The 13,738-nt window shown below is 40.1% G+C and overlaps 1 protein-coding gene and 1 long non-coding RNA gene across 2 annotated transcripts in view; both read right to left on the reverse strand.

Annotated features, from left to right (window-relative positions):
* Positions 1 to 13,738, reverse strand: part of LOC140748628 (uncharacterized) — a 71,771-nt gene that overhangs the window by 12,193 nt on the left and 45,840 nt on the right. The gene's annotated exons all lie outside the window — the stretch shown is intronic.
* On the reverse strand, positions 553 to 13,517 carry LOC140748731 (uncharacterized). The gene is made up of 6 exons (XM_073081586.1): positions 13,379 to 13,517; positions 6,243 to 6,335; positions 5,494 to 5,627; positions 4,415 to 4,561; positions 4,026 to 4,144; positions 553 to 1,670 (listed from the first exon to the last, which is right to left on the reverse strand). Exons 1-6 carry the CDS (start codon positions 13,392 to 13,394, stop codon positions 1,661 to 1,663), a joined length of 519 nt encoding a protein of 172 aa, XP_072937687.1. The 5' UTR covers positions 13,395 to 13,517; the 3' UTR covers positions 553 to 1,660.

Genomic DNA, 13,738 nt, shown 5'->3' on the forward strand with positions numbered 1-13,738 from the left:
TGAACCTGGAACCCTCTGTTTTCAGACCGGTATTTTGACCACTTGACTATACGGGTCATCTTATAACAAGAATAATATGATCTCTAACATTGTTGATCTTAAACAAATAAACCACTTGACCTCTCTGCGATATGTGGTTTCATACACAATGGAGATCTATTAAAATGGTTTAATTAATTAAATTAATTATTAATCTGAAATCGAAGATCTAATTTGACCTCTGCAGTACAGACTCACACACATATTGGAGGCCATTAAAAATGGATATTATATGAAAGATATGCCCTTTGAAGGCCTGTATGTTAAGGGCCGTAGGGTACAGCTACTAGTAGTGTGTTAACACACTGTGTTATCGAGTGGCATCACACCAGGCATCACATCACAGTCAATTAACGGGCTGTTGTATCACCGACAACTGCAACAGACGCACTTCACTACATTTATATATAGATATGCTTATATACGCTTATATATGTTTTGGTACTCGTCCACTGGTTAAATCCGCACCAAACTGCTAGTCCGCTCTGAAGTTGTTGCGAGAAGGTGCAGAGCGGACTAGCAGTTTTACGCGGACTATAGCACGCTAACAGTGCGACCCCTCCCCCCTCCAAAATTATTAAGGGAAGAGAAGTTATATTGAAAAAGATTTTGGATTATTTTTATTTTGATTCGATTCATTGAAATGTAATTCGATTCAAAAACTTCATTTCATTGCATCCAATTATTTTTCATTTTTCTTTTTTAACTCCAAAATCTAAGGAATGTATTTACAAATACTTCAAAATTTTCATTGATTTTTATAAGAGTATCATTTAATTTCAAAATTTTTGTCGTAATAAAAACCAAAATTTTTTGTGACTTTCGAAAACGATACAGTTCATATGGACTAGTGTTAAATTGCAAGAAAATCGCATTTTCCTCGCTGAATAATATGCATCATAAAAACAATGATTACTTCATTTTATATACTAAGAGATTTCAAACATAATTATTATTGCACTGTGTTTAAAAATCACATTTCAATACGTTCACTGCGATAAAAATATATTTTCATTTGATACAACAGATCGATGGTAGTCATCCATCGAAATAAGCCTGCCGTTACATTGAAAGATATATTTTTATCACCTGTGGAGGTCAAAAAAGGCCTGATGCGATAATGCATCATTTATATAAATATTAAAGTTTTTTTTATATAATTTTGATTTTTGAAGTAAGTAAGTCCACCTGGTGGTAAATGGCTACTGCTGCCCATTGGACATCTATAGTCAACCCCAGATAGGATTAGATATTCCTACCTGAGGTCGGTCACAGATGCGTTGCTACACAAAGGACGTTATGTTAGAACGCTTCCGAGAAGTCTCCCTTACCACACTATTATTTTTTATGCTTAAAGATGACCACATCAGGCGTGTATAAGTACCACATCAGGCCTGTATAAGTAACACATCAGGCCTATTTTGGGTGATGTGCAGTGAACATATTAAATCTTAAATCAGATCATAAACAATATGAAGATATACGCTAAAGTTTCAAGTATTCCTTATCGGGAGTACGAGTTACCTTAAACAATAATACTCTCTATTAGTGTGTAGTAAGGACGAGAGTCGCTCGCTGTGTGTTGGCTGTCGTCGGTGCCCGGTTCACTTTCAAAACGGATTTAACGCCACCTGAAATTAAATATAATATTAATTTAATAAACTAGTTAAGTTCTAAACACGTAATATGGTTATGCAAAAATATTTCTTTGATGTGGTGTGCTGTGACATGACGGTGAACTCGCAGTACTTGGTGCGACGACAACAAACCACACTGCACATACGATGTATGATGCGATGTGGTGCAATGATGTATGGAGTGGTGTGACGTAATGCAATGTTGTACCGTTGGGCAGTGTGGTGTGGTGTTGTACGATATGATTAGGCGTTATATGGTGTGGTTCCGAGTGGTGTACTGTATGTAATGTGACTGTAATGTGGAGTTATGTGGTATCATGTGGCGGTATAATTTATGATCCGATGACGTGCATTGTGGTGAAATGTGGTGGTGGGAGAGTTTGGCTGTGTATGATGTGCCATGTGGTGTGGCGGTACTCACAGCACTTGGTGGGGCTGTATGGCGGCGAGGTGCGCGGGCGAGGGCGGCGCGGTGTAGTGTGGTGTGGTGTGGTGTGGTGTGGTGCGGTGTGGTGTGGCGGTACTCACAGCACTTGGTGGGGCTGTATGGCGGCGAGGTGCGCGGGCGAGGGCGGCGCGGTGTAGTGTGGTGTGGTGTGGTGTGGTGTGGTGCGGTGTGGTGTGGCGGTACTCACAGCACTTGGTGGGGCTGTATGGCGGCGAGGTGCGCGGGCGAGGGCGGCGCGGTGTAGTGTGGTGTGGTGCGGTGTGGTGTGGTGCGGTGTGGTGTGGCGGTACTCACAGCACTTGGTGGGGCTGTATGGCGGCGAGGTGCGCGGGCGAGGGCGGCCCGGTGTAGTGTGGTGTGTTGTGGTGTGGTGCGGTGTGGTGTGGCGGTACTCACAGCACTTGGTGGGGCTGTATGGCGGCGAGGTGCGCGGGCGAGGGCGGCGCGGTGTAGTGTGGTGTGGTGTGGTGTGGTGCGGTGTGGTGTGGCGGTACTCACAGCACTTGGTGGGGCTGTATGGCGGCGAGGTGCGCGGGCGAGGGCGGCGCGGTGTAGTGTGGTGTGGTGTGGTGTGGTGCGGTGTGGTGTGGCGGTACTCACAGCACTTGGTGGGGCTGTATGGCGGCGAGGTGCGCGGGCGAGGGCGGCGCGGTGTAGTGTGGTGTGGTGCGGTGTGGTGTGGCGGTACTCACAGCACTTGGTGGGGCTGTATGGCGGCGAGGTGCGCGGGCGAGGGCGGCGCGGTGTAGTGTGGTGTGGTGTGGTGCGGTGTGGTGTGGCGGTACTCACAGCACTTGGTGGGGCTGTATGGCGGCGAGGTGCGCGGGCGAGGGCGGCGCGGTGTAGTGTGGTGTGGTGCGGTGTGGTGTGGCGGTACTCACAGCACTTGGTGGGGCTGTATGGCGGCGAGGTGCGCGGGCGAGGGCGGCCCGGTGTAGTGTGGTGTGTTGTGGTGTGGTGCGGTGTGGTGTGGCGGTACTCACAGCACTTGGTGGGGCTGTATGGCGGCGAGGTGCGCGGGCGAGGGCGGCCCGGTGTAGTGTGGTGTGTTGTGGTGTGGTGCGGTGTGGTGTGGCGGTACTCACAGCACTTGGTGGGGCTGTATGGCGGCGAGGTGCGCGGGCGAGGGCGGCCCGGTGTAGTGTGGTGTGTTGTGGTGTGGTGCGGTGTGGTGTGGCGGTACTCACAGCACTTGGTGGGGCTGTATGGCGGCGAGGTGCGCGGGCGAGGGCGGCGCGGTGTAGTGTGGTGTGGTGTGGTGTGGTGCGGTGTGGTGTGGCGGTACTCACAGCACTTGGTGGGGCTGTATGGCGGCGAGGTGCGCGGGCGAGGGCGGCGCGGTGTAGTGTGGTGTGGTGTGGTGTGGTGCGGTGTGGTGTGGCGGTACTCACAGCACTTGGTGGGGCTGTATGGCGGCGAGGTGCGCGGGCGAGGGCGGCGCGGTGTAGTGTGGTGTGGTGCGGTGTGGTGTGGCGGTACTCACAGCACTTGGTGGGGCTGTATGGCGGCGAGGTGCGCGGGCGAGGGCGGCGCGGTGTAGTGTGGTGTGGTGTGGTGCGGTGTGGTGTGGCGGTACTCACAGCACTTGGTGGGGCTGTATGGCGGCGAGGTGCGCGGGCGAGGGCGGCGCGGTGTAGTGTGGTGTGGTGTGGTGTGGTGTGGTGCGGTGTGGTGTGGCGGTACTCACAGCACTTGGTGGGGCTGTATGGCGGCGAGGTGCGCGGGCGAGGGCGGCGCGGTGTAGTGTGGTGTGGTGCGGTGTGGTGTGGTGCGGTGTGGTGTGGTGGTACTCACAGCACTTGGTGGGGCTGTATGGCGGCGAGGTGCGCGGGCGAGGGCGGCGCGGTGTAGTGTGGTGTGGTGTGGTGTGGTGTGGTGCGGTGTGGTGTGGTGGTACTCACAGCACTTGGTGGGGCTGTATGGCGGCGAGGTGCGCGGGCGAGGGCGGCACGCCGGGCGGCGCGGGCGGCAGCAGCGTCTGCGCGAGGCCCTCGAAGCGGCCTGACGTCTCGAAACCGTTCTGTGGAGTACGGGGGCGATGGATACTACTTGTAGACCCTTACGATAGGCATGGGCGAGACTGGCCTTTTATGGAAACTGATACTTAAATAATGTATACTATAGATTCTACTTTAACTAGACCAAGTTTTCAGTAGCTTATTATGTCCCCTCCCCCGTCCGCTAACGTAGTCTGGATTAAATAGGCAACACACATTTTACAACAAAATTCTACTACTACATTACTTTTTTATTAAAATAATTTCTTCATTAAAATATCAATTAATCTCACCGGAATCATGATAGTGGGGCGCAGTGGTTGAATGGAGGGCTGCACCGCGGTGGGGTAGTACGGGTAGTACTGCACCGGGTAGCCGATGTAGCCGGGGTAGCCGGCAGCCGCCGCGGCGTACATAGCTGCAGCCGGGCTGTACATTTGCTGTGAGGGAAAGTATAAAATAAAATATAAAATAAAACTCTAAATAAAAATTAATTCATGATGATTTTCATAGCAAATATATCTGCCAAATTTATTAGCCTTTTTAGCACGGTGCATTACTGAGAATATTAAGTCAGAGGGGCAGGCAAACACATGTCATTTCAACTTAGTTCTCAGGGGTGCCATTCGTTGACGTCAAGTAAGATTTCAGTGCTATTAAGATTTGATTTTAAATATTTATAGATAGCAGATATATGTAGTAAGCAATTATCATCACTTTCGTATACAATAAAAAAGTGTGTGTACCTATTTATAAACGCACTTATCAAGTTATACGTCTTAAGCGTAATTCATTAAAAAATATGCATGTCCCAATGTGTACACGCGAATAGTGCGTGCATCATTGATACATATTCGTGTACATGCGCAATTAGAGAAATTATTACAAAGCAAAATATTACAATTGTCATATCGTACTAAAATACTTTATTGGTAGCTGTTTATGCCAGTTTTGAAGATGGTAGAACCCTTTTGTGGTTCGATTCCGGCGGCACCACCGCCACACCTATTTCTGCCTTATAACAGGAGTGTTAAACGCTGCTGTGTTCTGGTTTGAAGGGTAAGTAATGTGGTAAGGAAAACATACTTTTCCGAGGCGTTCCAGCTTGGTCCACAGGGGTAGCGGCGCATCTGTGGCTGATCTCAGGTAGTGATATCGAATACTATCTGCAGTTGCCACTTACCATCAGGTGGATTGCATGCTCGTCTGCTACTCCTATAGTATAAAAAAAGTAACAACACTAACTAACCGTGACTTACAAACTCATGACGTCGATTATACATGTCGACGTCATCAAAATTGATCAGCATTTTCCCACCTCCTAAAAAGAAGCACACCTTCAAAAACATGATATATTTATCAAATAACATACCGGCAGTTGCTGCGACAGGGCCGGTATGGCCTGATGGTGTTGCAGCTGATCGTACGGCGGCGGCGCGTACACGCCGCCAGCGCCGGCGCCCGCGCCGCCGAACGCCACCGCGCCGTACGGCGAACCACCTGCCACTGTATTGTAGAAGAATTCTAGAATCTATTGGTGATTAGAGTTCAAAATCAAATCGCGTTTATTTAAAATTGATTCCTATAGAACTGTTTATGAATGTAAATTGTCTATGAACGCTTTGGAAGGCGTTTCGTTATGGATGGAGAAAAAGCGGCGAAAGGAACTCCGCACGTGTGCAAATTTGCTTCTTTTATTTAAGAAAAAAAAAATAGTGGTAAAAAGAGATAATTATTTATGGTTTAGAATGACATTAGCAGGCGTAAATAATCTTTAAGTGCGATATCATGGATTAATACTTCAGTAAATGTATTTCAGTATATGTAAGTATGTAAGCACGTGACTCTTATTAAACCTATGTTACTCCACTGGTAGCCATAGCGGACAAAAAGATTTTACTGACCGCAATGAAAATTTGCGAAAATATACCAAATTCAATTTATACATACCTACTATTTATTATACGTTTTTGTTTTATTTAACTTTGTACAATATGAGCAGCAGCGCTATATTTTGGTATATAATAGGTGTATCATTGAAAATATTTCAGTTTACTACAGTACTAAACATTTAGTATCGATTAGACAACACAATAACAATACACATGTTACTAAACCTACCTCCATACTGCGGCGCGGCCTGGTGAGGCGGTGCCGGCAGGAAGGGCCCCTGCGGCGGCTGGGGTTGGGGGTACGCTCCGAGCGGGGGGGTCACTGCAACAACTCGACACGTTACGCCACGCACGGCGCACGACACCGCCCGACCCCCCACCGACATTGCAACCTCCGTGGGGGTAGTTGCACAACGAAATCAACATTATAGGGGGTTACACATCTACCGATGTACTGAATTTTGAATTTTAATCTATTATTATGCTAAAAGCAATTATAACTTCATTATTAAAATAATAATTTCTTTAGTGAAGTGATTTCTTTGATACATTGATAGATGTCGCTAGTGTCCGCTATAATGATAGAAATCGTTGAGTTAAACATAGCAACACAGGTCACGCTACCGGAACAGTGCACGCCATAGTGAATCTTAATTTATTTGAAATAAATACGCTAATGGCATATCCGGATAGCGGGATCATGTGTGCGAAACGACATAAGTGCTACCTTCGGCTGAATAATAACGGTGTTTTTTCAAATTGCTGAAATATGTAAATGATGAAATATAAATATAAATATTCAATCGTTATTAGTTATTTATTATAGACAAAAAAGTATAGTTCAATATCGCTATTATTCAACCTTCAAACTACCCTCAAGAAAGTTTTTAACTTTTTTTTTCCAAATTCAAATTTACTTCGATTGTAATTTGCAAAGTTGTTTAGTATAATGTCGGTGGGATATAGTCGGGCAACCTCGCGCAAAAGCGCGCCGCAACCCAAGCCCGAGCATTCACGCGTGACGTGTGACCACGCTAAAAACGTTGTCAATACCAAAAATAAAAAAATCCAATCCAATAATTTATTAAGCGACAAATTCGTCGAAAATTTTTCAGCGTGGTCAGACACAGACGGTACTCAAGCTCAACGTCTGCGCCCCGTCACTCACGTCATTGTTAACGACAAGCGATGCCCATACAACGCGTTACAGACGCCATCGATCAGGGGGGCCGAGACGGGCCCTCCAGTCAGCCGGACTTCGGTTCAATCCAACTGAACCGAACTTCGGTACACAGATTTGGTAGGTTAATGCCTTCAACACGGCTAAGTGCTGACGCCTACCAAACGTTATTTACAATGCATTCCTCGGTCACAGAGACTGCTCGGCCGGGTGGGTGGGGGACGCGATCGCCCACGCACACGGCGAATTAGTCAAGCAATGTGCAGTGCAGTCAGTATGACCATCTTATGTATAGAACATCATAGGTAACAAAACAATCATCACACGATAATAAACCTTTTAATAAAAGACATTTGGTTATTATTTATAACATAGCTAAGGTGAATCAGTTCTGCGAGTACACTTCAATTTTGCGTTTCAATAAGCATTAGTTGTATTAAACATTTTTTTTTTTTCAATTGTGTATGTACTCGAAAAACAATGTAAAGGAATACGTGTGAACTCGAAATTATTCTTTGTTACGCGTACAAAGCATGGAAAATCTCTTGAAACGATATGCCAAGGCAACTTTGTCAGTGAACAAGTGATTGTTATAACACAAAAGACATCGGCGTCGATGAATAATTAAAACAAAAAAACAGGTAAAGTTCGAATTGTATTTGTATGCATACAAAATAAAATAACAAAAACGATGACATAGGAACAATCGTTCAAGGTCTCAAAACGTTTTCCTTAACTATAATTTGTTACTTTTGGCCTTCAACTATCTTCTAATTTAAGAAAATAATGAGTTTACACGTACACCGAGTAGCTCGGACATCGAAGTGCTAACACACTCGCACGCTAAGTAAAGAGCGAGAGAGAACTGTTCGCTGCCCGAGCTATTCAAAAAAAATCAGTTACAAAACATGGCCGCCACAAGATGGCGCCCACAAAAAAAAAAACGTGAACACATGTAGTGAACATTCCTTGAAAAGAACAATATCTTTAAAACTATTCAAATAAACTAGCTATGAACACGGTACCAAGATTTATTGTATCTCAACATCGACTGCGTTAATTACTTTTATCAATTACATCTCTTCAAATTTTGCTGTTCAAAAAAGCGTTGCAAAAAAGCGTCTTAGTTCTGAAAAAATCTATGATATGAGTGCGTTGAAGGACACAGAAACATGCAAGTATGAAAGTAACGGAACAAAACTACCTTCTAGTTATTAAAAAAAACATTCTAACAGATACCATGCAAAGACAGAAAGGTTTGTGAAAGTCTACAATAAGATGCAGAAAAAAACATATACCAAATCAAATTTCAAGCGAAAAGAAACACTACGGCTAGCATAGGTTTAATAGTCAGCTGCCATATCAACAGCAAAATTATTATCGAAAAATATTTTGTTATGTCCACAAAAATCCTGGTAGCAACCCTTCTCCAAGTTATATTATGCCTAGGACTTCAACTAAACAACGCCACACTTAAATTGGCAATAATTTTGTATTCTTTCTTATTCTTTTTGTATAAGCTCACTTTATTTTTAAATGCAAAAAGCTATGGATCTGGTGTTATTAGACAATAACATCAACTCCATACAAATTTTAAAATAATTCGCATCAAACATCCACCAAAAACTGCATCCCTGTAAGAAAATATTATGTCTACTCTCAATAAAAAACCGTAGAGTGGTACCTAGAATTATTATGGTGTTAAAATAATTGTGGCAATTAGTACCTAAACAAAATAATCATTATGACCTCCATCTGTCATACTTCCCTGTCCTTCAATAAGCTTATCGCATGCACCATTGAGTATGCCTTGAAATTAAAGCCATAGACAATGCTACGAATGAAGATTTTTTATTTTTTTTTCTAATTTTTTCGTTTTATTATTATTTTATTTTAAATCAGCATCTTCATTCGTCCCTATGTACTATAATCACACACACTAACTCATCATTCCTGTTAACATTGTAATTTGACCGATTATGACCTTCACCCAATCAATTCAATAATTGTAACATGTCACAAAACCAAATATAATTGTTCTGTTACTTTGTTACATAAAAAAACGCATAAAATCATGTATTTTCTGCAAAATTAATTGATTTGTAAGACGTACCAGGAGAAAAGTGTCCAAAAATGTGCAAAATGTATGAAAAAATGTGTACATATTGATTTGAGAGGGAATTTTGTGGTCGTGTAGTGAACTGTATATAAATTACTTTAGATACAATTCAAAATGTTAATATTAATCTTACGTGTAAATATAACATACAAATATTAAATTGGTATAAAGTACGCATTGTAGAAATTCGAAAACAAATTAAAATACTTTGTACCAATCCACCATCACCTTACTTAACGATCTCCAAAAAAAGGGTATTTTTTACTTAAAAAAAATCTATTTTCATTCTACACTATCCCTTTTTCTGGAGATTTAAAAACAAATCAAATCTATTTATTTATGTATCTTATATCTTAAAACAATATCAAAAATTTGATTTGCCTTCTTAATTAATGTTAGTGAAACACTCAAATCTTAACACTATAATTAGTAATGATGTGACTTTTATTTTTAGCACATTACACTTTCAAAATCACATCTTATACAGAATCGAAAAATTTTACAATTTTAAGATTCCTAAGAAGTCATGAAATTTTTAAACCTGTTAAAATTTATCAAGATATCCTTTATAGATTTTTTATAGTCTGTTACTATTGTCAAAATGTAACATTTTATTTTTTTTAAGATTTTTTGCTAAAATTTCATGACCCCATAACATTTAACCTATAGAGTTAGCATATGGGACTAAAATCGTCAAAGACCCCTATTACAACAATAATCCACTAATAGGGGATCTTGAAACAGAGAGGCAGTGTTGTCAAACTTAAAAAAAGAAAATAAAAACAATAAAACTTTGCCTCAATGTACAAAAAAGTGCACACAACTGGCATCACAGGTAACGACGACCCCTTAAAGTTGTTTAAAAAACCTTTAAAAGGCTGTCGTTATTTCAAATTAGTAGAAAAAAAAATAAAAAACAATTAAAAAAATAAGCTGTGAACTAAATGTTGAAAGGAAGAATGGGGGGATCGAACGAATATGAACTAAATGGGAGATCTGTCGTTTCATATATTAATCATTCATCCATACATTCAAAAAAAGACAGAACTCCCAGCTTAAAACAACTTATTTTTTTATGTTAAGTGTTAACTATTTGTTCACTGAGTGCTTACGTTTATTCATACACATTCTAGTCCGAAAGGTCCTTTAAACTATACAAATAATCTCAAGCGAAAAACATCTACTATACAGCCAACCACTTAGCCTCATGTCCATACGAGACCTCCCAGAATAGAGAACTCTAAAATTTTCAAAATTTTCTGGTTATACCAAACATAAGCACACATTGAACATAAAAAAACATAATGACGATTCAATTGCTATGTGATCGTTTTTGAAAATCATTGTTTGTTGCAATTATTTTAAAATTTTTCGTTATTTTGGTATTTTTTACTATTACCATGTAAATATGTATTTAAAATTAGTTAAAAACATTTTTTCACTATCCAAAACACTGGACTGATTGACACTACACAACAATACACAACTGTCCCACTGCTGGGCACAGGTTTCCTCTTGGAGTGATTGGTTTAAGCCATTGTCCACCATTACTCAAGTGCAATTTAAATATTTTATTTTAAGATTGCACAAGACCGTACTATATTATACAAAAAATCCTAAAAATCTTGATAATAAACACTTTTAAATTCATTCCAGTCTCATTTAACTTTATTTAAATGCTGCACAAAACATGTTTATAAAATTTGCAAAGGAGTTTATTTACCTATAAATGAGTCAGGAGCTGTTTCAAACCTGTTTTCTTTCAAAAGTCTTGCAACCTTAAGACCTTCATTTGTCCTTACATTCTTTTTATTTTGTCTGAGATGGGCATTTACATTTTACTTTTGTATATCGAAATAATATCAGGAACTAAAAAGTTCCATAAGACAAATTTCTATAAAATTACATATCCATGATTTTTAATGTATTATATGTAGCAAACATGCATGCAGTCCATCCAAGGGTACTGCTAAACATGGACACCTGTAATATACCCCAGATAAGATTAGATTTCTATCTGAGGTTAGCTACCGCTACAAACTAGCACGGCTACCCCTGAGGTCTAATTTAGAATGTCTCGGATAAGTATTGATTTAGTATTTTAGGAAACTTCATTTACCAAAACATTTTTTTTTATAGAATATAGCATGATTTGTATAGCAATCGAATCATCATTACTTGTTACATTCGTAAGTAACACATACGATCGTCCACACGCCGATACGCACATATCATATATTGGTCTCTCTTTAACTATGTTTCCAAAAAAGAAAAAAATAAAGAAAGAAAAATTCTATATGTGTCATTACATGATAGTGACTAGTCGTCTGGCGCGCGGGGTCTGCGACTGGTTGCTTGCGGCTCCTGCAGAGAGGAGGGGGTGGCTGGGAGGGGGCGGGGTGTGGGAACGTTTCATTATATCATCGTATCACCGAACGGGGCTAGGCTAGTACAGCCTGGCGAACCGTTCAAAAAACTCGTATCTTAAAATATCTCTTAAATCTAATTCGGATATTCCAAAGTCGTTAACTAAAGCGTAATGAGGTATACTTGAGTACTTGACATTTGTAACGTCACTAGGTTGTAACTGCTTAGTATTCAGAGAGAACTCCGTATAAATAGATGATAGTCGTTAGCATATGATTAAATGTTTACAATTCAAGTTTATTTAAATATGTAAAAGCATTGTTTATTTCTGTTTTCCTATTGTTATTTATACATATAGTAAGCTTCACATGTCTGTATGTTGAATATATTAGCAAAAAAGTAATTAGAAGAACTGAGAATAAGTAATTTTTGTCCATCTGTTTGTCCATGTTATCTTTAGCATTGTGTGATTTCAAATGAAATTGAGACTGAATTTAATTGATATAATGGATAATCCGTAATTGATATAATGGATGGTCCGTATCTGAACTTAACATTTTGTGTATATTTCATTCAAATTCTTCTCTGCCAAAAGTTATTACAATTTAGTTGAATTAATTTTTTTAATATTGAATGATGTGTATGTGAAGCAGAGAATTTCAATTTACTGGTCCGCTCCGAGAGCTTGATAGATGGCATTGTTTGATTAATGTTATATTCCGAATCCATGCAAAAAAAAATCGCAAGTTAAGCTTGTATTGACTAAGATACAGATATGTAGGTAGATAATAAATTCCGTTATTAATTGCCAATTGTAATATAGTTATTTTAAATTTTGTTAAGTGTCAGTGGTGATCTATTATGAAATGTTCCAGGTTCGATGCCCGGACAAGCAGTCTTTGTTTTTGACTTCTATGATCTCCATAATATAGGACCATAATTTTAGGTGATGTTAAAACATTTGTTGCAGGCTAAAATGTTGATTATTGGAAATTTAAATTTTAATAAAATTGATTTTTATTTTTACATACTTTCTCATATTCATTTTTTCTGTGTTTCTGTGAAATTTTGTAGCACCAACTACTAATACAAACAGTCAATTTATTCTAAAAACACCTACACTTAAGCTACAGATGCAAGCCAGATGACTTAGTAAGACATGAGTCAGCAAAAAACATTTTAAATCTTTTGGTTTTTATTTCATTATACCTAATTACCTTTTCATTTCACACAACATGCTTTGCATCGTAATAATATGCGAATTAGCTAGACAATTAGTGATTCTAAGCAAAAAGTAACAATTCCTAAGTACCTACTTGTGATAAATATAACGTATCCCGCGAAATACCAGGAATCCTTTTGTCAAACGGTTTTATGACCTAGGATCATGAATTGGGATGATGAATAAACCTATATTTAGAACATCCAAGCCCCGGCCGAGATCCCGCCTTACAATAAAACCGTCAACCATCTTGGATCCCGTTGAGTTATCGATCGATGGCTCAAAAACACAAAAGTTACATTTATTCATCAAAAATACTACAAAATGTCCTTTATTAAGCCTATTACGCATTAATATCAGTAAAAATGCCTTTACAATTGCAAAAACTTGCAAACGAATACCCAATGACGTTACATATGCCAGCCTTAGAACTTATAGAAAGAACAAAGAAAATAGTAAATCAAATTGCATAAATACCTTTCTTATCAGCCATTATATTAACTAAATAGTATTTGCTAATATAAGTTTAACACTACAACAGGTTCGTTGCAAGATAATGGAAATTCGCGATATTTTATAAACGCAGTCGCAAAAGCTGAAGCTTCGATCGATCACTCGCAACGACACTAGTGATGTGCTCGAATCGCTAATGACGTAACGTTATCGGATGTAGACAGACATAAAAAACCGGTAACTATACGAAACTTAAAACCTAAGTTTATCCAAATAATAATATGAAAATCCCTGATGTTGTTTATAGCGATTATGTTTCAATTTTTTGCATTAGAAAATTGTGCACGTAAAGACTTTGTATTAAATTCATCTAAATAACGAAGT

Source organism: Epargyreus clarus, unplaced genomic scaffold (assembly GCF_041222505.1).
Source record: "Epargyreus clarus isolate Ecla_fem2 unplaced genomic scaffold, WU_Ecla_fem_2.2 ptg000016l, whole genome shotgun sequence".
In the NCBI taxonomy this organism is placed as follows: domain Eukaryota; kingdom Metazoa; phylum Arthropoda; class Insecta; order Lepidoptera; family Hesperiidae; genus Epargyreus; species Epargyreus clarus.